The 24,992-nt window shown below is 39.8% G+C and overlaps 2 protein-coding genes across 3 annotated transcripts in view; both read right to left on the reverse strand.

Annotated features, from left to right (window-relative positions):
- akap6 (A kinase (PRKA) anchor protein 6) overlaps positions 1-3,473 on the reverse strand; it is a 238,045-nt gene extending 234,572 nt beyond the window's left edge. Inside the window, exon 1 of the mRNA XM_085440867.1 lies at positions 3,232-3,473. The gene's annotated coding sequence lies outside the window, so the exon portion shown is untranslated. The remainder of the gene's footprint in view (positions 1-3,231) is intronic.
- Positions 3,474-8,440: 4,967 nt separating this feature from the next.
- Positions 8,441-24,992, reverse strand: part of arhgap5 (Rho GTPase activating protein 5) — a 57,921-nt gene continuing 41,369 nt past the window's right edge. For both annotated transcript variants that reach the window (XM_085440667.1, XM_085440666.1), the window contains exons 4-7: positions 23,416-23,493; positions 18,919-19,050; positions 14,976-15,081; positions 8,441-12,793 (exon numbers count right to left, since the gene is read on the reverse strand). In XM_085440667.1, the coding sequence (XP_085296793.1) occupies positions 12,475-12,793; positions 14,976-15,081; positions 18,919-19,050; positions 23,416-23,493 (635 nt within the window). In that variant the 3' untranslated portion in view covers positions 8,441-12,474. The remainder of the gene's footprint in view (positions 12,794-14,975; positions 15,082-18,918; positions 19,051-23,415; positions 23,494-24,992) is intronic.

Genomic DNA, 24,992 nt, shown 5'->3' on the forward strand with positions numbered 1-24,992 from the left:
TATCTAAAGTGCAGCACTTCAAAGCAAACAGAGCAAAACTGTGCAAACAGCGATTCTATCTGTTCCTATAAGTGCTCTTCTTTTGCATAGAACATTTCTGCAAATTCAATATGTGCCAAATGAGGAATCCAGTTCCATCCATCTTGGTTATCAACACTGGTAAAGCAAACCTGGTCCACAGTGTATTTCTAATGTGCCTAATGCTGTTTGTGAAAAATAAAACATGTCTCCAGTGACAATCAGAGTCTTACTGCTATTATCAAAGTCACACGGAGGCTGAAAACCTCACTGCACCAAGATAAAACTGTCCTCTTTCTTTGCATCTACTAGTGATATTCATTTGTTTTCATTTAAATTAAGTCCCAGTACTTAACCTGACCTGTAGTAAAAAGACATTATCGGGTTTAAACTTATTATTAGAGGCCAGTTTAACATGATAATGAGACTTTTGCTTTCTACCCAGCTCTAAGTCACTATGTGACCAACATAAACTCTTAAGGTTACTGTTTCTGAGTGTCATCATCACCCCATAAGATTAAAGCTAGTTCAGGATTAGTCCTTAAGAAAGCAAAGGAGTCATATTTCTTCTCTTCCCTCTCTTCTTTGTTTAAGCCTGGAGTTAATCCTATAAACCATCTTTAACAAGAGCGACCTACACCCACTTCACCCTCCATCACCTTTCTTCTGATGTCTATGCTTCTGTGCATCTCTGTTTCTCTCTCTCAGTCCAGTTTTACAGCTCAAGCGATAGTTACATCATATCCTGTGGAGTGGAAAACAAAGGCAGTGATCTGGATTGTACTGACCACGAACACTATACAGCTAACCAATAGGAAACAATGCTAATGACGGGCACACGGGAAATCGTACGGTCTACGGTCTGCGTCTACAACTACAACAACTTCAGACTTAAACACAGTTAAAAAACGACAAAAAAGCAGACGCAATTAAGCATAACTGAACTGATGTGAGGAAAAATGGAAAAGAACAACACTCTTTGTCAGAATATAGACCAATATGGGATATCTATCTGAACCCTGTTCATCAGAGAATCCACAATAAAATCTGAATACATGGAAAATAATGTTTGAAATCTAAACTCTAAGCACAGGACTGGAATTCACCCTGTGCTGTAACTAATGGCGAATAAATGCTCCAAATAAACACTATATATTTGGTTAATGTGAAGATATGTCCCTCCTATCAAGTTAAACTGATAGCAGAAGAAAGAAAAAGAAGAAATGCACACTTTTTGTTTTGCATCCAACAATTTCTATAAAACTATGCTGTAAAAAAGTATTTTCGTCCTTCCTGGTTTCTTATTTATTGCATATTTGTCACACTTAAACGTTTCATAGGATGAAAAATAAATGTAATAATAGACAAAGATAAATTGGATAAATGCAAAGAGCATATTTTAAATCATGAGTGAATTTATTAAGGGGAAAAAAGCAATGCACACCTATCACCTATCTGCATCTCAACCAGATTTAAGTCTAGATTTTGATTAAGCCACTCCAAAACATTACACTTTGAGCCATTCAGAGGAGGCCTTGCTTGAGTGTTTCAGCTCAGTGTGCTGCTACATAAACCAAGTGTCCTTGGGCTTCCAAGCATGTAGTAAGGACTTGATGTTTTAGTGAGAAGATTGATGATTCCCTGAATTACGACACATTAACCAGGTCGTGAAGAAGCAAAGCAGCCTCACACTATCACACTACCACCACCATGCCTGACTGTGAGTATGATCTTCTTTTGATGAAATGCTTTATAAGTTATAAGCCAGATGTAACGGGACTCGAGCTTTCCAAACAGTTCAACTTTTCTTTTCTCGCCAATATTTTCCAAAAGTCTTGGGGATCATCAAGATGTTTTTTGGCAAATGTGGGACCAGCCTTTGAGACTGTGTTGGCTTTGGTCGGCAGTGGATATCATTTGGCTCAGTATCGTTTTTCCTGTTGGATCATGACTGCTGACCATAACTAAGACAAGTGAGGTCTGCAGTTCTTTAGATGTTGTTCTGGATTCTTCTATGACCTCCTCGGTGATATGTTGAGACGCTCTTAGAAAAAGTTCTCCATTTGTGAATAATGGCTCTCGCTGGGTTCTCTGTAACCCTTTCCAGACTGACAGGTGTCAGTGACTTTGTTTCTAATCTGCTGTTGAGTTTCTTTAGATCGTGGAATGATGCTTTATGAGATAATTTATTAAACAGGTATGGCAGTAATCAGGCCTGGGTGTGGCTACTGATTATTAACCTCAGCTTTCCAAAACAAATGTGGTTAATCACACTTAATCCATCCCTTGATTTAACAAAGGGAGCAATTACTTTTTCCCTTAATAAATAAAATCAACATTTTAAAACTAAAGGTTGTCTGAAGTTTTTTTGATCCGTCATCAGGAAGGAGACAAACACTTTTTTTAAAGCACTGTACTTCCATCACTTTGAGAAACTGTCAGTACTACAAATCTGCTTACATTATGCTCCTTTCAGCAAAAAAACTGTCCTGTATTCTTCCCCTGAAAAGGACAATGTTACATTTCTGTTGCAGGAATTAAAGCCTTTTGTATGCACAGCACTTTGCTGTCTTGCAATGAGATACTGTGCAAACTATAGTGATCAAACATGTGAATAATGAACTCTTCATTTTCAAACACAGCACAGGGAGACAGACCAAACAGGAGACAGGAAACCCGACTATGCTTACATTTGTTTGTTAGACTGGGTTAAGTGGAAGTGAATGAGAACTTTGTTTGAGCCCCATTTTGCATTAAGAACCTAAAAACATTCTGAGTGTTCAAAAACATCAAAAGCAGGCACCAGGTCCTAAAACTGCCAAGGTAGCAAACCAGATTTTGATATGAGGTGAAAGAGAGCAGTAAGAGAAGCAGGGGAGCAGACTGGGAACAGAAAGGAGAGGTGTTGCCCTCTTTCTGTATGCAGCAGGCAGAGCGAGCTTCTGCAGAACAGGCCTCCATAACAAAAGCTAAGATAGAGAGAGAGAGGCAGAGATTGGGAGTCACCTCCCTCTGCTTCTGTCTCCCTCTATCCATTTCCTTTTCTCTCTCTTTCTTTCATTTGCATCAGTTTGGGTGCGAGAGCGTCACACAACTTATTAAATCAGCATTCCAGGAAGGATTACAGTGACACACACACACACACCCTTTCATGTAGTCAAAACAGAAGAAAGGGTACTCAGAGCAACAGAGAGCAGGTTTAGCAGTACATACCACATCTCTGTTCATCCTTTAGTCCATCTCATTTCTTCCTTCTCTGCTTTTCCGTTAGAGGATGCAGAGTGAGGAGAAGGGAGGTGCCGTTGATGTTGTGGCAATCCCACTGCAGAAAGAGAGCGAGCGAGCGAGAGACAGAGATGATGCTAACACAGGAGAGGCTAAAGCTAAACTAGCCACCAGCTCAGTATGGGACGGTGGGGTGAAAGGACGGATGGGAGGGATGATGATGATGATGCGGCACCTTTCAGTTTGGAAACAGAGAGGGAGTGAAAGAGAGAGAGAGAGGGGTCGCCCTGTTACCTTGGAAACTGAGATGATGTGATGGAGAGGGTGGAGCTGAGTTCTGATTGGCTGACAGGGTGTGGTGCTCCCCTTCCTGAGGGAGAAGAGAAAGGAGGGGGGAGGATGACAGCGCAAAGGCTGGGTTGTGAGAAGCAGCTGCTCTCTCTCTTTTCTTTTTTTCCTCTGATGCCAGAGGACACATAGGGAGCACAGGAAGTCCTCAACGCCCCCCACTGGACAATCCTGGAAGTGCAGAGGAAGATGAGGGAAGCCAGCACAGTACAGCACATTCCCTAACACCAAATTCTATGTTACACAGGTTTCTCACAAAGCAAAAGCTCTGTAACATAAACATGTCCCAACTTTGGGGATAAATAAAGTATAAATAAATAAATAAATTATGAAATTTAATAAGAAAAACAAAAAGTCTCACATAAATTTTTATATATTAAAAGTTATTTCAAGAAATGCATTACAATTTTAAACACATAGGGAAATAGATAGAAAGTGTGTGTGTGTGTGTGTGTGTGTGTGTGTGTGTGTGTGTGTGTGTGTGTGTGTGTGTGTGTATTAACTAAATGCCTGGTTAATACACAGTACATTACTGCATATGCATAATAGCAGCTCAAAGCACAAGTTTGAAGAAGAGGTGTAGTTTCATTGTCTGATAATACTGCCAACATGCAGCAACAAGCTTAAATTGTGTGTATTTTGTGTGTTTCTTTAGGTTGTAGTCTTTGCATTAGACTCTTTTAAACTGCATTCAAATCCTAAATGTAAGCATTTATACAACATATAAACCACTAGTAACAGTTATTGGTGGGTGATAATGTATTGAAACAGGCACCGTGTATCAATATTTTTTAAAACAAACATAAGTATTCTGGGAATACTATGGACAAGAGGGCTCATCTCATGCACCACCATCCTGAGGTAACTTTAGCTGAGGAAATTTACATTTAATTGGCTCAACCAAAAAAACAACCAACCAACCAACCAGCTACCTCCTTTTTCAGAGCAAGCTAATGGCTCAGTCAGACGAGGGAAATGAGGACAGCAATGTCACTGCATTTACAGAAAATTGGTGGCTACATGGTGACTGAAATTTTGATCACATTCTGTCACCTATTGCAACTTGGGGGACTAAATGAGCTTGAGGATGTTGCACACTCTCCTAATCAGAGTTAGCCTTTCTGCAAACAGTTACAGTCTGATCTGGACCGACTGCAATCACTCAGAGATTGTTGAAGGTTTGCAAATAATTGCTGTGTCATTTATAAATGCAGGTGTTGATATGATGTTGCCATCAGTCTGACTAGGACCGATGACAGACTAACGTCATCTTATTACAACATTTTTTGCAGGTTCAAGTGATCCGATAAGATCCGTTTATCTTATCGGATGAAACAAAAGATTACAAAGTTTAACTTTGCGGACATAACTTGAAGCAGAAAAATTGGTTAAAAAATCGCAAAGTATATTCGCAATATATATTACTGCAATACTAAGCATATCATGCAAGAAAATCACAAAAATAATTCACCAGATAGTAACAAACACGTTGAAAAACCTCAAATAAATACATTTTTTTCAAAATCAATAGTGCAATTTTTTGTTAACTCCAGGATGGAAAGAGAGCCACTACATCTGCTGACAAATACTTTTTACCGATTGCTGTAAGGAAATCACTATACTGTGCAAAACACAGTATTTTTTTATATTTTTCTTCCAAAAAGCCAGATTTTCTTGTCAGCAGTTATCCAGGCTACTGAAGGTCTTTTAAAGTTTGTCTTTGGACACTGGCTGCTTTTTCACTCATTGTCAGTCTCGTTCTTGCACCTGACTATTTTTTAGATAATTGTTTGTTTGACAGGCATAATGTTTTTGCACCACCAGGGTGATTCCCAAAGATTAATCTGCCAAAAACGTGGCATGTCTTGTCATGGTGTACAATGTTTTGAAGAGACTGAACAAGCAGAGGACAAAAGAAGAAGTAGCCGTTCTAGAAAATGATTTACAGCAGATGAACAGGATCTGAAAGTAATCTTCTACAGAAACAGGAAACAGTGCTACTGTGTTTTACAGATGGCTGTAGCTACTTGCATCTCAGCTCCAAACCACGGGGGGTGGTTGATTCTATTTTGGTGATTCCATCAACTAAAACTGATGGAAACATGAACACAGAAAAGCACTGTCAGAGTTTGATCCACCAAGCACTAACATCTGGGAAATTGTGTGATTTAAAATGCCCAAACAGACAACAACAGACTTTGTCTGCCGTCTTTGACACCACAGCACCATCTGCTGCCAAGAAGGTAAGTTCAGGTAGGAAACTGGAGACAAAAGGCCGCTTTACATCAGTTATTCACGGCGCATTTCATTTCTTTCAGTGGCTGCATGTGCAGTTTTTTCTCTTAATTCACCTGTTCGTTTACTGCTAGAAATCAACAAACAAACTCCTGTGTGTATGAAGAAACTTCCAAAGGGAACAATATTAACTACAAAAATCTTACATGAACTGCTCGTGTGTGTCCACTATTACTAGCCTCTGACACTTGCATTCAAAATGTTTACATTTACTTCAGATGTTGGTCAAGTGGCTGTTTCTTCTTCCTCTTCTTCGTATTTTTTCTTGAACAGAAATTAAATGTAAAGTGCTGGAAACTTGTATCTTCGCTATGCTTACAAAAATGTATATTAAAAAAAATCATATATAGATAATTTACAGAGCCTTTAAGCTAGTTTATATATGAAGCTAATAAGCGACCCTAGCACTTGCAGAACATCCCGCGGCCACCAGAGGGCCTCCTATAGAGAGACGCGATGGGGTTGTGGGTGGATTCATGCTGACATAACGTTAAAAAAAAGATCTAAATAAGCTTAGTGGTTAATAGTATGGCAAATAAACTGCCTTATATTTAAATGTTATGCTAATCATGATTTATTAGGCATAACCAAAGTGCCTCTGAAGTAACGTTTTTTTTTTTTGCCCTTATTGTAACACTAATTATTATAAGTCAGTATTAATCATATGATTAATAGCTGCAGCAAATCAAGCACTCAACATTGATGTAATGAATTAATGGAACAACTGATATAATTTTATTTTTAATGACAAAAAATAATCCAATTTCCTGTGACTTTAAACTGAGTATAAAAGAAAGAAATATGATCCATAATTTATTCGTCATGATAATTGACACACTTAAGTCAATTCATTAAGTCGTGTTCTGTTTGTCAGTAAGCATAGCTGCTGATATTTAAGGCACGATGCTGATCGTTATTGAGGTTTTACATGATTTTTTTATGTGCATGTGTTTTCAGTAAGGGAAGATGCTGATGTGTAAAGGTTTATACCACCAGATGGAGCACTTTACATTCTGTTGGTGGAAGCAAGAGTTGTAACCGGTAAAACGAATTTCATTTTTGTGACCTAATAAATATCATGAGTTTTATCACTGATGTTGGAAAATTAAAAAAAAACAAAAAATGAAGAAGACCAAACAAAACAAACAAAAAAGGAATGATTAAAGGCATATTTAAGCACTGTAACAATTTTATATGTGCTTTCATTTTATGCTACTTTTTACTTTAACTCCATTAGATTTCAAGAAAGTTCCTTTCACTCAATTCCAAACCAGGATGTCTCATAAAAAGTTCCAACTTTGTCAAGTACAACGTTCAGATTTTGTTTGATAATCTAAGAGTAAATAAGGGTAACCCTGCAGCCTAATAAGAACATTGTTTGGAGGGACGGTTTTGGACTAATGCTTAAGAGGTTGGAGAATAATTAATTGCTTAAGTACTAGTATATATTCCTGTTAAAACATCATGTCAAGGACCTGAATTCAAAATTTCTACTGAATATACAAAAAAATATATATATCAGCAAAACATAAAGTACACAAAGCCCTCAGCCTTCAGACACACTATTATTTTTATTATTATTTGATGGTCCAGTAATGGTTAGTCGTTAGTTAAACCATTCTGATACAATTGTATTCAATTCTTTAGGCCTTTGTTTGTTTTTTTCTGAACATCTTGAGTACAGATGCCTCTTTTGTCACATCTGCTATGTTTATGGTTTACCTGGGAACCCCAAGTTTAATGTTTAATTGCTTGTTTTACTTAAAGGGACATCACATTTACTATAGATAACCCTAATCTGACAAGTACTGTAACAAGGGAGTTCAGCTGCATTAGCTTCATTGTAGTTGACAGGTTTATTCAAAGCTTATATATTTATCTGTGAGATAGGTCAGTGTAGGTTTAGCCTAGCTTAGCATGAAGCCCGAAAGGAAAAAAAAACGTTAACAAAAATACGAAAAGTATTCTACTCAAATTACACTTCAATAATTTGATTTCTATATTCCATAAGAACTTTTTTAATCAATTATTAATGATAAAAGCTCAACATTTATCACTGCTATCAGCTAATTCTTTCACTATCATTTTTTCCTACATATAAGTCATGCTGAAGCTAAGCTACAGTTTGTTATGGAATTACAGAATAAATATCTACTTTTTGTAAAAGATCTTTTTTGTAATTTAACCCACCGCTTAAATTGTGAGGAGGAATTTAGTCATTACGTTGCACCGCTGCTAATTAGCAAAAATAACAAATTTAAAACACCTTCACCAGAACACCATCACAGAATAAGAGCATGGTTGTGACCAGTCACAATGCAAATGAATACACAAACACACTTTATGAAGTACAGGGTTAATTTACTTGTACTTCATTTAAGCCGTTGTCTTATTAAAAAAAAAAAAAAATTTAAAAGGTGCTGGAAATGCCAGCACCGATTTCGTTTCTGCTTCGACTCCTACGATAAGAAACCTTATTAAAACACTTACATGTCACGTTTTGGTTTTTATTATAAGACTATAAAAATATACAGAAATATAAACAAAGATTGACAACTTTGGAAAAAAGAATCTTTATTTGGAAACATTATGGAGAGCAAACAAAGAAAAAAAAGATCTTTTAGAGTTTTTCCATTTCTGAAAATCATTTTTATTTACTATAATACAGCGGATGTTAAAAGTCAGTTGGTTTGTACACTGGTGTGATTGGATAAAGGCAGATCTTATTGGGGAAAAAAAAGGTAAATTAAAAGAAGAGTCGATTGATTGATGGAAAACTACAGACGAACTTAGTCTTATATCATCTAGCAGCTGAACCCCACCCTCCCTCAGCCCTGCCCCCCAGGAAAAACACTCTCACACTCTCTCCCAGCCTCACTTATTCACTTGCTTCAATGTGCCCTTCAAAATCCTCCTCTGTCCAAAATCATAAAATCTGTAAAGTAGGGTTTGGCTTCCGCTCTGAATATTTTCTTCCTTTAGCACAGCTTTGACCTCATCGCTCACATCTCAGAAGAAAATATTTGCCCCATTATAGATGCAGGTCTCCTTCAAAGTGCCCTCTCAATCAGACCTGTGATGTGAGGTTAGACAGGTGTTTGGCTCCATTCCTTTCCCCTCAGTAAAACTTGTTTTATCTCAAGGTCATATGCGAAACCAATCATCTAAGTTGGTTCTGTTAATTGCATAATTGTCCACAATTAAAAACATGACATTTTTAATGTCTAACAGACCAGTTTTTTGAGCACCGACTAAAAAAATAACAAGACTTGCTTTACAAAGCAGTGAGCCATTATGAGGTCTGAAAAGAGTGCAACGAGGACACAGAAGGAGACGGGCGTCCAAAACAGGACAAAACTACATTATATCACTGACTCGTCTCTCAATGCTGACATTCACTGAGGGATAATGCTTGGCTGTAGCGCTGGAGAAGGCAGCAGAAAGTGCAGAGAGGAAGTTCATAAAAGTGGGTTAAATTATAAATGAAAGTACTTTTTAAAAGGTTCTTCAAAAAGGGGAAAAAAAGAGAAAAAGTTTATTAAAGTGAATTAAAAATGATGAGGAGCACAGCAGCTGCACGCGAGCAGGACATTTTAGTGGAAGTCTCAGGTTCACCACAGTAAAACCCTTTAAAAATAGACATTTTCAGTTCAGTACCTACACCGACATTCACTCTGTGTCTGCTCGTCAAGCTCACTGACAGTTTTTGGCTGCTGCTTTTAAACCGAGGTCATTTCTGCTGCCTAAAATGTGTTTCTGTCCATCTGAATCCACGTGCTGCACCATTAGCAGGAAGTTTAACCTGCCTTGAACCTGTATCTGTCATCCTCACAGACAGCGACCACAAATAACACATCTGGCTAGCTTTTTAAACACACTCAAAACAAATATTTACATATTATTTCGTATAAATACATAAACTAATTGAGAGTACCATTAATATAGACTTTATAATTACAGAATACAGAAGCATTTTAGGGGCTGATTTAGGACACGACCTGGAAAGATGTTGTTTTTGGTGCCAATTAAATTTCCAAATAAACCAAATTAATATTCACTTACTGTTTATAAGACACAACTATATTCTATAAAAATTGAAATGACCTGCACACATATATTTCTGACTTTTGCTGGCATGTGCAGATTAAAAGTGTGGCTATTATCTTTATTGTTTCTAACACATCAACAGTAATGGATGCATTCAGATTTAGTCCCCCCGACTACAAAAATAGTTATTTATTAAATACTGTAACTATTATGTAGTATATAGCATTATTTTATTGGCATATTTTAATTACAAAAAGTGCAATATATACCTTTAAAATGTAATTGTTCGCTTCATGAGAATTTTATTCCAAATTGTTACCAACTTGTACGTTTCAGCTCATGGAAAAGCTTAAAAATGATTATTACACAGCAGACAGGAGAACTTGGATCCAGATGGACAGAAGACCAGAAATAAGGAGTTAGATATCCTCTACGGGGCTTTATGTTCAGCACGAGAGGCTTCATTTATGTGCCTCCGTCTCCCTCAGTGTGCCGCAGACGAAGAAAGCAATGAGATTTTTATTTGTGTGTGCGTTGGACAGGTCAAAGAGGAGTTCAAAACTAACCATCTGTTATCAAACCCACTCCCATCCCCTGTGTAAACACACACGCTCACTCTCTCATTCACACTCACACACCACCCAAACCACAAAGAAATATGATTATAGCTTCTGACAGATTATAGTCCAGTACCCCGTGGTAGTTCACTAAATCAGCAACTTCTGCTGCTGATATTTTTTTTATATATTTATATATACTTATATATACTTCTTTCCTCTATTTAGGGAAAACTATATAACCAAAAATATGATATTAAGTGTTGATTTCTTGCACGGCGGAAAAAGAACAAATGCCAAAAAAACCCCGAAAATGTTTTCTGAAACGTTCCCGTTAACCCAAAGAGATTCAGATAAAACAATGCAAATCTGAACAGGAGCTCATTTAGTTTCATTTCTTTCTTCTTTTTTTTTTAACGTTAAAGCTCTTTTTTTTTTTCACTAAGTGGCAAAAACAGAGACATGCAAACTTTTGATTTCAACAAACCAACAGAAACGGGAGAATGAAAAAAAAATGGAAATGAAAAGATGTAAAGCATCCTCTAGGAAGTAAGCCCAACATGGAAGACGCCTCCTTGAACCAAACAGGTCCAGAATGCATCGCAACGTAGTGGTTTCCTTATTCATGTGCCATCGTCGAGGGGTTGCCGTCCCTTCCGATTGAGAGGCGGTGCATTAACAGTTCGAGGCTCTATGGAGACACTCAGGAACAGTTAGTGTGACGACTCGCTCACATGGAGCATCACAAATCCAAAAGTCCACATTCTCCGTTCCTTTTTCCCTTCTGAATCCCCTCCTTCCCCATGATGGGAAGGTACAAAGTGGCTGCGATACAAACCACAGGTCAGTTCACACAGATACACCATCACACACATCATCAGCATCATCACACACAAACACACAAGCTGGGTCGATATCTGACGTTACAAAAAATATTTTTGTTTTAAAAAAAATGAAAAGAATGGAAAGAAAAAAAGAGCTAAGCAAACAGACATGAAATTGGCATGTGGACTTTTGACACAAATCGTGCATGTGCTGTCCTTGACGAGGGTCAAAGTTCATGTAGCGGGAAGGGGGTTCTTTGTTTTTTTTCTCTCTTTTTTTTGTCATTTAGGATTTAAAAGTGAGAGCGCACCCATCTGCCACCTCACTGAAACTGAAAAGCTCTTCTACAAGGCTTTGACTTCATCTCGCGCCCATGAGTGTGTTTGACCTTTAGTGTCTTGTTGATCCCTCCTTCCTTCTTATGAACAAAGGTCAAACAAAAGAAGAAGAAATGTTTTCCTGTGCTGAAACCTGCAGGAAGACTGAAATCCTCACAGTCAGCATGTGTGTTAGTTAGGTAGCCGGTCAAGTCAGCTAATGAGTCCGCCAATCAGTCCGTATCAGATAATTTCACATTTGAGTTGCAGTCGCAGGGATTCAACTTCCCTTTTCTCTTATCTCGGAGCGGGGATGAGGAGGGCGGTGCTTAATAGGGACTTCTGGCCCCCAATGTGCTATTCCGTCTGGGTTAAAGGTAGGAGTGTGTCCTGGGATCCCAAGAGTCTGTGTCTGACCCTGTGGAACGATTAGTGTTGTCACTATGTGCCAAATCAAAGCGGTTCATTCGCGGTTTTCAGCTTCTGTATCATGAAGGGGGGCAGTCAGATACAAAAATTAGTTCCAAAAGGTGACGTGCGATTGTAATTCTCTAATCCAGGATTTTCCTCACAGGATGAGCAGGTCTCACAGATTAGGTTTGATCCAACAAATGGTCGATGCGCCTCTAAACCCCCAAAGCTCATTCACCTCCAAGTCGATGACAAACAGCAGCTGATGAATCCCCCGAAAATCAGCAACCAGGTTGTTTTATTTTCCATTTTTATGAGCCCGCCAGCTATTTGTAGAGCAGAGGATGACCTGCAATTGTCGGCCGTAAGCGGCTGGCAGCGCGGGCAAACAACCACCCTCCACTTCACTTCCCAGCATGCTCCTCTGGCTCTTATATGAGCGGGTCAGGGGGCAGGGTGTGCTGGATCTGCTGTGGCTGCAGGGGGGGCGGCAGCTGCAGCGGCAGCAGGGCCTCCACCATGTTGTGGCAGTGCGGGGGCGGTGTCCCTTCGCTGCTGGAGCTCTCGGCCACCTCGCCGCCGTGGAAGAAGTAGTCGCTCTGTACAATGAAGGACTCAATGACGGCCTGGTTCAGCTTGGTGGTCGACAGCGTGTCCTTGTTCTCGAAGTCGGGCCGCATGAGCGTGGGCCAGAAGCAGATGGACAGATTGTCGGCTGTCATCAGGGTTGTTTTGCTATGCTGGCTCACTCTGCGGGGAAATAAAAAGGTTCAAAGTTAAATCAACACTGGAAACAACAGCTCCAGAAAACAGGTGGTCTAAGGTGACAGCACGTAAGGAAATGAAAAATACCTTGACTTTTTATTTATTCTTTAACTGCTAAAAACATAAGAAAGCAGATAAAGGTTTGTCAGTTAAAGTGGACTCGTGATGTTCATTTCAGGCTCCATATTTTTATTCGTGGACTCTGGAGTGGCTTAGCATGATTCACAGTTCAAAATAATCCTTATTAATTAAATAGCCAACTTCCTTCCGACTGACTGCTGCTCATAAACAGAAAGTTTAAACAATAAGTGGGTGGAGCTTGTTTGAAACAGCATATAGATGACGGGAAAGAAGGAAAAGCAGAACGGTTTGTCTTAAAGTTGTCATACTCTGCTTGGTTACTGTGTGCAAACGAACCAAAAACCATGCATTGGGATTTTAGCACTCCATGATATTAACACATACCTCGCTATATTCTCTATAAAGTGGGAACAATGTGGGACTCTTATATCACATTTAAATGTATTCAGTTACTTAGTGAGGAGCTATTGCAATATTCAGTAAATTTAGTAAGACCGTTCTAACATGATTTATGCCGTTTCACTGCTTTTCACTCATTTAGGGGATAGTCTGGTTCCTTTGAAGTGGGGTTACGTGAGGTACACGCTCACTGTCAGTGTGCTATCTTCAGCAAATGGCAGCAGGCGTGCGCCCAAGCTGACAGGAGCCCCGAATGGCACAGGAGCAGAGAAATGTACAGCTGTGAACAGAATCGAATGCAAAAACCCACTTTTCTGAGGGACTGTTTTTGTCAGTGGAGCTCGGTGCTTATTAAGAGAACGACTTCTTTCTTAGTGTGTTTCAAACTTTGACAGCTGCTGTTCCATTAAGCTGAAGTGTTCCTTTAAACTTCAAGATATTATTTGCTGGTTTACTAGTGCTGTGCAGCGAACGGTGCTGGAGACATGGATAAAAGCCACATTCTGTGATGGAGTGACGACATCGATCAGCATGAGGAATGTCTGCACTTATCGATGCATTCCTAGTTTAATGTCTTATTTGCAGCTTTTGCTTCATGTTGTGTGAATTTCATGTTCTTTATTTTCTCTTTTTTTAATTTTCAACCATCTGTGTCGCAGAAACTGTCAATTCATCACAACTTGTGTCCTCCCCAACTTAATTTTTGGGATTTGCATGCCGTTGCCCAGCTTCAGAGTGACTTCATTTTAGCACCTGGTAGAAAAACCGTCCCTCTTAAAGCTGCTCGGCAGTCTGTGTCTGTTCACCATCACCCTGTGTTGCAGCTACAGGCTGTAATAGTCTCTCATCTCATGTCTCGCTTAATGTTAGGTCACCTTGTCCGCCTCTTATATTAGTCATGGGTGTTGTTTAGAATTTCATTTCATGTCGGACATTTTCCCTCTTTACTTATCTCACAGGATAACACTGCTGTTTAATTCAAATGTGTTCAGGTCCTCTCATATGACTCTGACCCTTTGAAACTTGTGTTTTGGCTTCTATTTTTTTTTTAAGTCTTGCCCACAAACACCAAACCGTAAAGAAGCTCTAAAAATACAAAAATCCTCTTGCATGACGACCAATGAACCTCAAAGCTCTGAAAGAAATGTTGCTGCTGTCTCTACATTAACAGGGCTGCTTGCTCTATCAGTGAAAGCTAACAAATTAAGTAATGATCCCTGGATGTCAACTAAACTAACACAGAACCAGAGAAGAAGACAAACATTTCACTCCTGTGTTTTATCCATTAACTGTAGCGCTGCCGTTCACTAGATGTCATCTCCAACCATGTCCTGTCAGTCATGATCGATATTTGGCACAAAATCAGACTTTGCTTGATGTTTCAGAGTGATTTATACTCATTCTGTATCTGCAAACTATGTAGACATTTGCGAAGAAATAATTAGCATTCAGTCGCTGCAGCAGTTACAAAGTACAGCTGTGGTCTCAACTCAAAGGAAGTTAAAATGATATCTGCAAGCGGCTCTTTTCAAGTTTAAGCGATGCGTTCACTGTCACCACAGGTATACGGCCATTTTGACTTTGAAGCCTGCAAGCATTTCACTTAAAAAAAACATGGATAAAGAAACACACAAGAGGGAATGTACTCTGTGCACGCGTGTGTGTGTGTGTTGCCTTTCATTTTTACCTGTTGAGGTGTGTGATGATGTATTTGAAGACCTGGTAGTTGACGGGAGGAAACTTTTTCACAATCTCCCGCAGTGCCTGCAGACGCTCCATGTAGTCCATGATTTCTAACACACACACACACACACACACACACACACACACACACACACACACACACACACACACACACACACAGAGAGAGAGAGAGAGAGAAAAGACACAGAGCGTTTTACATTTTACACACGGTCTCTCTTGGGAAAGGAAATTATACTCCATGGAAAACAAAAGGCTGAAACGCTGCCAAAAGCAGCTCCCACGCTGTGCACAAACAATACACGCAACCACACACACACAACAACACTAAACCTTGTGGGCAGAAATAAAACTAGCCTTCCCTGTATAAGGTCTGACTGTGCACTGGTTAAGACAAAACAGATCAGCCTTTGCAGATTAGGAAAACAAACATTTGTTCTCAACTGTTCAGATTTCAGGGGGGACAAAAAAGAAACACAGCATCTGATTAAAGACCCAGTAATCATAACTGAGGCACAGAGCTGGGCAGAAACACACTGGGCAGCAGCAGTTTCCCTCCCATGTGTTCAATAATTCCTCACTGTCACCTGCTTGAACTATTATTTGTTGCAAGATGTTATGTCTCATTACCCAGACAGGTTTGATGACTAACCATAGCTGTCACAGAAGCTTATCATCAGATGCAGCAGGGACCACACAGTTATTTATTAGATCAATGTGCAATTTAAGCGATTTCAAACCACAGCCTCCTTTTTGAAAGAATTTCTTGAGCTTTCCACAGTATCGATCAATTCCTTCTTCTGATTCCGCCTCATTTTTTGACTTTCAGACTTCAGCAAAGTTGAAAAGATCAGTCACAGTAGACTGATTAGCTGCACAAGCATCTACGGATTCATTTGCTATTAGGAAATCAAATATCAGCAATTTGTCTGATACCTGATAAGTTCACGCCACAGAGCTGCCAAACTGATTCGTCTGCAAAGACATGTCATTAACAATGGCAATTCAAAGAAACAGAGACAAATTATTATTGCTATTATATAACCAAGTATAAGACCAATCAGTTGAGAACGTATGACAGTTTAGAGACTGATAAGACTGCGAGGGCTGTGCTGTATGAAGCCTGAGGGGTGTATGTTAGTGAGGCTGTAAGGCTTCCCTTGGATCACAACATGTCTTTGGAGTACGACTGTACTCATCATCAGGCATCATTACCGTAAAGTGTAAGGCAATAAGCTTATCTTCTGTTTTTCTGACAATGTGTCAGACAAAAGTGTGTATTATTATTGAGTAAATTAAACTGCAATTAAAGGGACTTGTGAAAAAATGTTTCATTAGGATGATGGTGATTTTCTAAAAACTCTTTGATAGGATGCCAAAGAGGAAGAACCTGAGAACTCTGGATACAAATGAACTTCCCTTTCTGCACAGCAGGAGGAAATGTTGATAAATCATTTGGGTAGACGGGAGGAAGAGAAAAGGGGATGACGTATAGCACAGGTCCTCAGCTGGAACACACAACTACACAGAACATCTGTATGCCTTAAACATTAGGCTTCAGGATGCCCCGCTTCTTTGCCCTTTCCCACAAAATTCCTAATTGGAAAGACACAGTGTGTTTGTTCGCCACATGATGCATATCTTTGGATTCTTGACTGCGTCGTTAAAAGAGAACAGTCTGGGAAAGTGTGACTTTAAAAACAAAAAAAAGTAATCGGATTTAGCATCAGACCCTTATTTGGTTTAGTTAAATGTTAAATTTGATCGGGGGAAAAAACAAAAAACAAAACATTACCAAGTAACAAGAAAGATCCTGCTATATTCCTAGAAGGTAATTTGTCTGTTAAATTCTTCAGTATTCCACAGCCTCTCCAGGGAAAGCATCACTTTCCTGCCGGCGAATGCTCAATGGAGCTGAAACGCTCCACTTACTTATTAAATATTTAAAGAGCAGATGTGAAATAAGAGCTTCTACCTTTGGATTGTCATAACAAGGCCGCTTCAACAAAACCCCTGCCTGTCCTATCTGGAATATTCTCCAGGATATTCCAGACATTCCAGGACCAGCAGGACGCCATTTATATTTGTAGACACAAACGTAAAGGCCAACGTGTACCAATGCACAGATTTATTCATCCTGCACGCCATCAATCATCCTAACGAGGAGCCAACGGGAGCCTTTGACCCTCTAATGGCTGGAAGAGGTTAAAGGTCGTTAAATGAATGCAGTCACAGCTCGACACAGTACACCACGGGACCGATATAACGACCGACTCCAGCTTTTATTAAATATATATCAGCCTGACAGCATCTCACAATGTATTTGGTTCAATAAGGCGATAAAGCTCAGTGTGCACATGTGTTTAGGCGAAGCTTTGATGATCCCCATCGGGAAAAGACCCTGCTGCTGCTACAGGAAGCTATTGTCGTTGTTATTGTTGTCACGGAATGAAAATAAATAAAAGGATTATTAAAAATATGCTGAACAGAAAAGGCAGAAAGCCAAAATCAACTTTAGAACTGACTAGAAAAACTAACACAGTTTCCATTACATGAGAAATTAGTGCAGCAGTTTGAAGCTGATCCAGGCAAAACTGCAAAGGCTAAGTGCTTATTTACAGGTATATGTATTGTATGCCATTGTTTATGTTCACAGTCTCTTTTTTCCTTCTCTGATTACAATGTTTGAAACTTTTCCATGTGTCTTGATTCACTCTGTTATCACATCTATTCAACATGACCTGAAACCAGCAACAACAAAAGCCTGATTCAGGCTCCAGGATAAGTACACTGGTGTCAAACCTGCTCGACAAGTTGGTTACCCTCCTGATGGAAACGTACTGTCGTGTTTAACTGCTCCAAGTTTAAAGAAACAGACAGGAAAGAGGCACCTCAAACTAGACCTTAGTCACGTAAGGAGCAAAAAGATAGAAAGAGAAAGTCAGAGAAGAAGAGCTGATTTAAACGATTCCTTTACCAACTATCAGTTATTTTCCTGGTCATTAATTTGTATATAAATTCTGAAGTTTCCCATGAGAGATGCTGACCAGAAGCCCTGGTTCCTGCTCTATACGAGTCATTTTCTAGAGAAGAAAAACCAGCACCACCCTCCAGATTTCTTCTTCTGTCAGTCTATGAGACTTTTTACAGTTCTCCTTGTGTTTAATTTTGGCTCGCTAATCTGCTGGAGTCAGCCTGATGGTTTCAGCATTATAGACACACAAGCGACACACACACACATACGCAGGATGTCTGACAGCATCCTAGGCCTGAAAAAGCCTCTTAAAAGTGAATGATGTGACTCAAAGCTCTGAGCATGTGGAAACAACTAAACTTCTGCAGCATTAAGGCCAGCTGCTACAGCAGACAAGAGGTTAAAAGTAGAGCCTGACTGATTGGACTGAGGACTGTTAAGGCCGATACTGATATTTGGCAATTTAATTCTGCAGGCCTCTGGTGGGAAAACTATGCAACATCAACACTCATTACATGGTTAAAGGGTGTTTCTCCAGTCTCCTCTTAACTTCTTCATTTTTTAGCTGCATGCATGTGCCTTTATCGTGGTACGACTTTATGTTATTCGCAATAGCACAATAACTCAAAAGTTTGAAGCAATGCTGATCAAACTTTTTAGGGGTGTAGGTATAGTGCTTCTTGTTTATTTTGAAGCTATGGTGTCATTTTACTCTAATGTATCACATTTGAGTTGTAAGCGGGTAAAGGAATATTCCAGCATGCTGCCGCCCAGTGAACCTAACCCTCCATTCACTGTTTTGACTCTGTTTAACATAATTACATCATTTCCTACGTGTTTAACAATTCCTTTAACTTAAAAGTTGCACCAAGTTTTTAATGTGTCTGTCTGGGTGTTTTTGCTATCAGGGCTTACAAAATTGCAGTTCATGACTAGGGTGTGTGTTCATTCTTACTTGCGGCCTCCACCAGCTCTGGGTGCAGGCTGTAGGGGATCAGCGGATCGGGCAGGTCAGCAAAGAAAGCCTTCAGCGCTCCAGCAACGGCATTCACCGCCACATCCATCGCCACAAAGTCAATACTGTGATCTACAGGGAGAGGGAGGGAGAGAGAGAAAAGAGGCTCAACAGCAGATTCGCAAGGTCACTCTGTTTCTGAAGCTTGTTCTGTAGCATTCGTTTCATCCTCTGCATCACAAACAGGAAAACAGCAAAACAACTCCACCCACACGCAGCTTCTGGTTAATACGTTCAAACTCACTGTCCTCTAAAGTCTCCCTTTAGGACCTCACAAACAGTTAAAGCACTCTCCTTAAACCCTTTGTCACTGTGCTCAGCACATTTGTTCTTTTCCTTGCTGTTGTAGCATCAAATTACATTTTTCTGCACAGAAAACTTCCAACACAGTTCTCCAGCCCTGTTCTTAAAAAGTATAAATCACATCCTTCCCATTTGATCTTTTCTACACAATAAAGGGAAACAGCAAAGCACCCCCATATACAATGCAATGTCATTTAAATATGCATGTCTGAATATCTTATTATAATATTCTGATCTAGTTCCCTCGAGTGTAATGTCATTCAAATTTATTCACGTGTAGCATAACTTGTTGTTTTTCTGGAAGGGAAACTGTTCATGATTACGAGCAAAAACAACAACAGTATCTGGCATCACTGGAGTAAAAATCCATTATAACCTATTAGAATATTGTAATTTAAAAAGTGGTAGAGGGACTGCATGGTAGCGTCTGTATGGAATGTATAGTAGCGACCGACTGATTGCTGAGGTAAGGCTGTGGTTAGATAACCTGTATTTATCACCCTGTCATTTGTCAGTCAATGTCATTACTTTATTTTTTTAAGTGGAACTGGTTGTTGATTCAATCGCCTGAGATTAGTTGACCTTAGTACTAGGGCTACACGATTTCGCATAAAATGAGAATCACGATTTTTTGGCTTAGAATTGAGATCACGATTCTCTCACGATTTTCTTTTCCAGTATAAATATTTATTGCACTTATTAACTGCACATCAACTTCGTAACAGTTGAGACTGAACATAAAAACAATAAATAAACATAAAAACAACAAATGTCTCACGTTTTGTCGTTGCCGCAAAATGTTGTACTGCTTGAAATTCCGTCTCCACCGTTGCTCGACGCTGCGTGTATAGAGCAGGTAGTGCAACAATAGAAAAATAGTTGCGGGACGGCACTGTGTAGCGTTTGTCTAGGGTGTTGATCATTTTCCTAAATCCCTCGTTTTGCACAGTGTTGATGGGAGCCATATCTTTGGTCAGGTGATAAGTGATAGCCTCCGTAATTTCTTTGTGCCTGCGGGAGGTCGACGGGTATAGGGAAGCGCTGTATAAGGTTCCCGTTATTGATGTTTGGGTGGTTGACCGGGACGGATTTTCTCCTGTCACTTTCTCGTCATCCCTGACGTGCTCTCCGTTGTTTTTTCCCTGCTAATGTTAGCATCACACGGCACAGCTTCTGTATCACGTGGTATAAGGCTCCGCCCTTGTCGTTTGTTGAGCAGGAAGAGTGAGCGCTTGTTTTCATGCAGATTACATCCCGGATCAAAATGCCGGGACGTCGTCGTCTTTTTTTTTCTTTTCTTTTTTTAAATCGTTGTCATTTGGAAATGAGATCGCACATAAGTATGAATCGAGATCGCGATTTTCTAACGATTAATCGTGCAGCCCTACTTAGTACCATCTGCCAGACGTTGCTAATGGATACTTCACCTGTCATCATTGCAAGCTGCTCAAGATCAATCCCACAGTCTCGGGTCAGCACAACATTACCAGTGTACATATATGAACCTGAAAAGGTGTATTGGTGTTTTTGCTTTAACAAAAGACTATTCGTGCAATAACATTTTAGTAAGTCACTTCAAATACAAATTATATGTAGCATACTTCTGCACTGCAAAGCATGAAAATAAATATGTAACATGTTATGTGACAAATGGGTAGAAGACATTGAGAGGCATTTATTTGAGTATTTCAGAGGAGCTGGCTATGGTTCATGTTTCGGCGTCTGTTAAAGAACGCTAAAAAACAAAATGTGCTAGCAGCTTGTTATTAGTTAACCAAAGTATCCTTCCTTTGAACACTCAGCTTTTAAGCTCAGCGCTTAGCAATGACACAAACTCGATACGAACTGCTTTTCTGGACTAGATGACCATCGTTTGAAATGGAGGGAGGTCATCTGGACACCTATGGCTACATATTCAATGGTTAGGGGGAACAGATGGCAAAATTACATCCCAGAGACACTTGCAGCCACACAGATGTATAAGCCTGTTATATGCATGTTAAGCCTGAGTGTGGAGCAGATTTGTGGATCCAGGACCAATAACCTGCACTCGTGTCCTCACATACGAGTCAAACAGGATTTAGCTGGGTCAATGTTTCAGTTTGAAAGGATATTAAAGAGCCTGTCAGTTGTGGTGATGCAGCAGTGAGGCCCACAGCTCAGTTTTTGTGTCTGAGCAGGAGAACAGAGCTCCTCTCTGATCACAGCTAACAGAGGTTATCATGAGTGTGTCTGGAGGCACAGAGGGCCGAGTGTTTCTCTGATGGAGCAGCGGGACTGGAACAGAATACACAGCCAGCTCATGAAAGCTTTTTCTTGCTCTATTATTTCTGATGAGGGAGAATGGATGCTTCAGCTCCATCACGTTTTACTTTCTGTTTCATTCACAAATCAGAGGAGAAAAAAAAGTGGGTTGGGTCCAAATCGATCAGCTTTCTCATTAACCCAGGGTAAAAATACTCTGTAATGACAGTTCAAAGGAATACGTGGAGAAAGAAAAATGCGTATTACTTGCTGTTATGACACTCGGCAACAGCCAAATGACATTTGGAGGGAGGAGAAACGGTGAGAAAGAGGACAGAGCCCTAAGGTAACACGACAGCTGTCACAGTGAATCTGAACGCATGCTGACAAACACGCTGAGCTAGAAACACTTGAAGGAAATGGAGAGCATTGAGCAACGGAGGGATATAAACAACAGGAAATGCACAAATGAATTTAGGAAGGACAGGGTGGGAAAGGAGGAGTCGAGTGAAGGAGGTGAGGAAAGGAAGGAATTTCAAAACAAAAAAATGGTGGCAGCCACCAAAGCCTCAGCCTCAGATACACATCATCTTTCATATTAAAAATGTTTTTTAATATGAAATAATCATAGAATAACCAAGAATATGCTCGAGCTCTTCTCCTGAACAGAGGACCAGAAGAAACAGAACGCAGAAAAAAAATAAGAAATGCAGAAATGATTCAATAATCATTGCACGCTTCATCTCAGTCAAGTCTCCATATTTCAGCACCTGGCTGTAAAATGCCTGACGCTGCTGACCATGTGCTGGTGATTTCTGCCTGTGGTGACTTTATTTATACTAACAGCCCGTTTGGCAGCTCCCCAACCATCATGAGAAGTTTCGACTGTACTCCACAGGGCATGTGTTTCTCTTTAAGCACTTCTGCTGCGTGGTCAGGTTTGGAATCGGTCTTTTGGAGTTTTCTCTGTGGGTTAAATATATTGCACACATCACACATGTGCTGTCACGGTCCGCTGTGACGGACCGAGTGGAGAATGCGTGTAATGGACCAAGGTGCGTACACAAGTGAACAGACGGGAGTGAGCTTTAACAGAAGGCGAGCCTTTATTATGGCTGAAAACAAGGTGTGCAAATACAGCAGGGATGGCGTGGCTAAACAAAAACCTAAACTGGGAACAAACTATGGTGAGGCTATGGCTTGGAAGACAACAGACCAGGCATGGAAACACGGAGGGTGGGAACACAGACGACGCGACACAGACTGTAAGAAACACAGAGACTAAATACACATGAGGGATGATCAGGGGAAGTGGCCACACATGGGAACGCAGCTGACACACATGAACTTAACGACAGGACAGGAGGAGTGAGCTGAATACACAGACAGTGAATGCAGGCCTTCAAAGTAAAACAGGAAACATGAGACATGAACCGGGGAGACGTAGTACAGGGGGAGGTGACATAACTGACAGCATGAACTTGACAGTACAAGACACACAGACATAAACACACGAAGGGCAAGGGAGACGTAATGCAAGGGTAACATAATTACAAAAAGGACTGGACTACCTTAAAGAACCTAAGCAAACAATAAACATCAAAATAGGTTAAGCATAACACACTGGGTCACACGACCCAGGACCATGACATGTGCTGCTTGATTCTGGAAATGTTTTCCAAAGAACTCCCAGGTTCTTATAACGGCACGATTTAAGTTTATGGGAAAATAATTTTGAAACACATTCTGTGAAACTAATAAAGACTGTTTGCCTCCATGCTTTGAAAATCCAGCTATGCACGCTCTTTCTTCCGATTTCTTAATAGTTAAATATGTATTCATAGGTCTATTACCACTACAAGCATGTGTCTGAGCAGATGAGTGTTTTACCTTGATCAAACTGTTTCTGAATGTTGTCCTGGTCTGTCTTGTTCCCACTGACGCGATACAGGCCCTCTGTCGTCAGACCTGGAAACACATACAGCCATTTTCAGCAACAGCTCTAATGGACTTCATTCATGTGGACTTAAAGCAGCATTAAACACACAAAAAAAACTGTTAAAGTGCTGAGCTGAAACAGATGGGCCAACAGAAGCACCGTCTCATCTAATGTGGTTTTCCACATTAAAACATACTGAGAGTATTTGGATTTAAAGCTAAAAACTATGTCCTCTTTCTAGGATTTCAAAGCCTCTAATAATATTCACATTAGACATGTTACATTTAATTAGAACTTTTCTTTTATTTCTTTTTTAAATACTTGTAAATGCTTGTTGTGACACTGGTTATGATGCAATTAGGCCACAAGCTGCAGCAGAAAGAAAAACAAAACTTCCTAGAAAACATTTACACATTTTTTAAACATATAATTCATTTGCTCTGAACAAGGGGGAGAACAGCACTGCAGAAACAACCAGAGACATATATTCCATCACAATCTCCTGAAACCAGAGGCAGCAAATATTATACAGCTGTACTTAATCCACAAAAGGTAGATCAAAGGAGAAAAGAGAGAAAATGGAAAGAAACTTTAGTTGGAGTGCATTTTGTTAAAGGAGGCATTTACACCTTTCTCCATTTCTTGTCAAACATACACTCACCAGTCATTAATTACACCCTGCTAGTATTTTGCCTTTACAGCCAGCATACATTCAACAGCGTGCTGGAACATTTCACAGAGATTGTGGTCTGTGTTGACATGATAGCATCACATAGTCGCTGCAGATCTTAACATCTGAATGATTCATCAAACCAGGCGAGGTTTTCTGATCCTCTGTTGTCCAATTTTGATGAGGCTGTGATAACTGTAGCCAAGATTTCCTGTTCTTGTAGGACCAGGTGTGGTTGTCTGCTCCTGTAGTCCATCTGCTTCAAGGTTTGATAACCTGATTGTAACAAGTGGATATTTGAGTTACTGTTACCTTCCTATCAGCTCGAAGCAGTTTGACTACTCTCCTCTGACACCAAAAGGGCATTTTTGAACACACTCCCTGAATATTTTCTCTTTTTCTCTGTAAACTAGAGATGGCTGTGTGGAGAATTCCCAGTAGACCAGTAGTTTACGAAATAATCGTACCAGTTTGTCTGGCACCAACAACCATGCCATGCTCGACGTAAATTAAATCAGCTTTCTTCCTCAATCCATGTGTGACTGCATAAAACTGCTGCTGCAATGCGATGTAATTAGATATTTGCAAAACTATGAAATGCATGTGTTGTAGATTGGCTATAATCTAATCTTTTATAAACCACCATCTCCCTCTGGATGCAGTTAATAAGGTGTGACAATAGTTTAATATTACTAGTTTCTTTTTTTCCTTTTTCTTTTAAACATACATTTTGAAATGAAAACCTTTATGAGTGGGACACAGACAGAGGAGGATGAAAGTGGTAGGTTAAACATCTCTCTTACTAGCTAAATGTCAGCTGAACATGACACACACAGCGAGATTTAGTCAAAAATATGA

This window comes from Copadichromis virginalis, linkage group LG19 (assembly GCF_057382275.1).
Source record: "Copadichromis virginalis isolate Kocher_CV1m ecotype Utaka linkage group LG19, C_Virginalis_male_GT1.1, whole genome shotgun sequence".
Lineage (NCBI taxonomy): Eukaryota > Metazoa > Chordata > Actinopteri > Cichliformes > Cichlidae > Copadichromis > Copadichromis virginalis.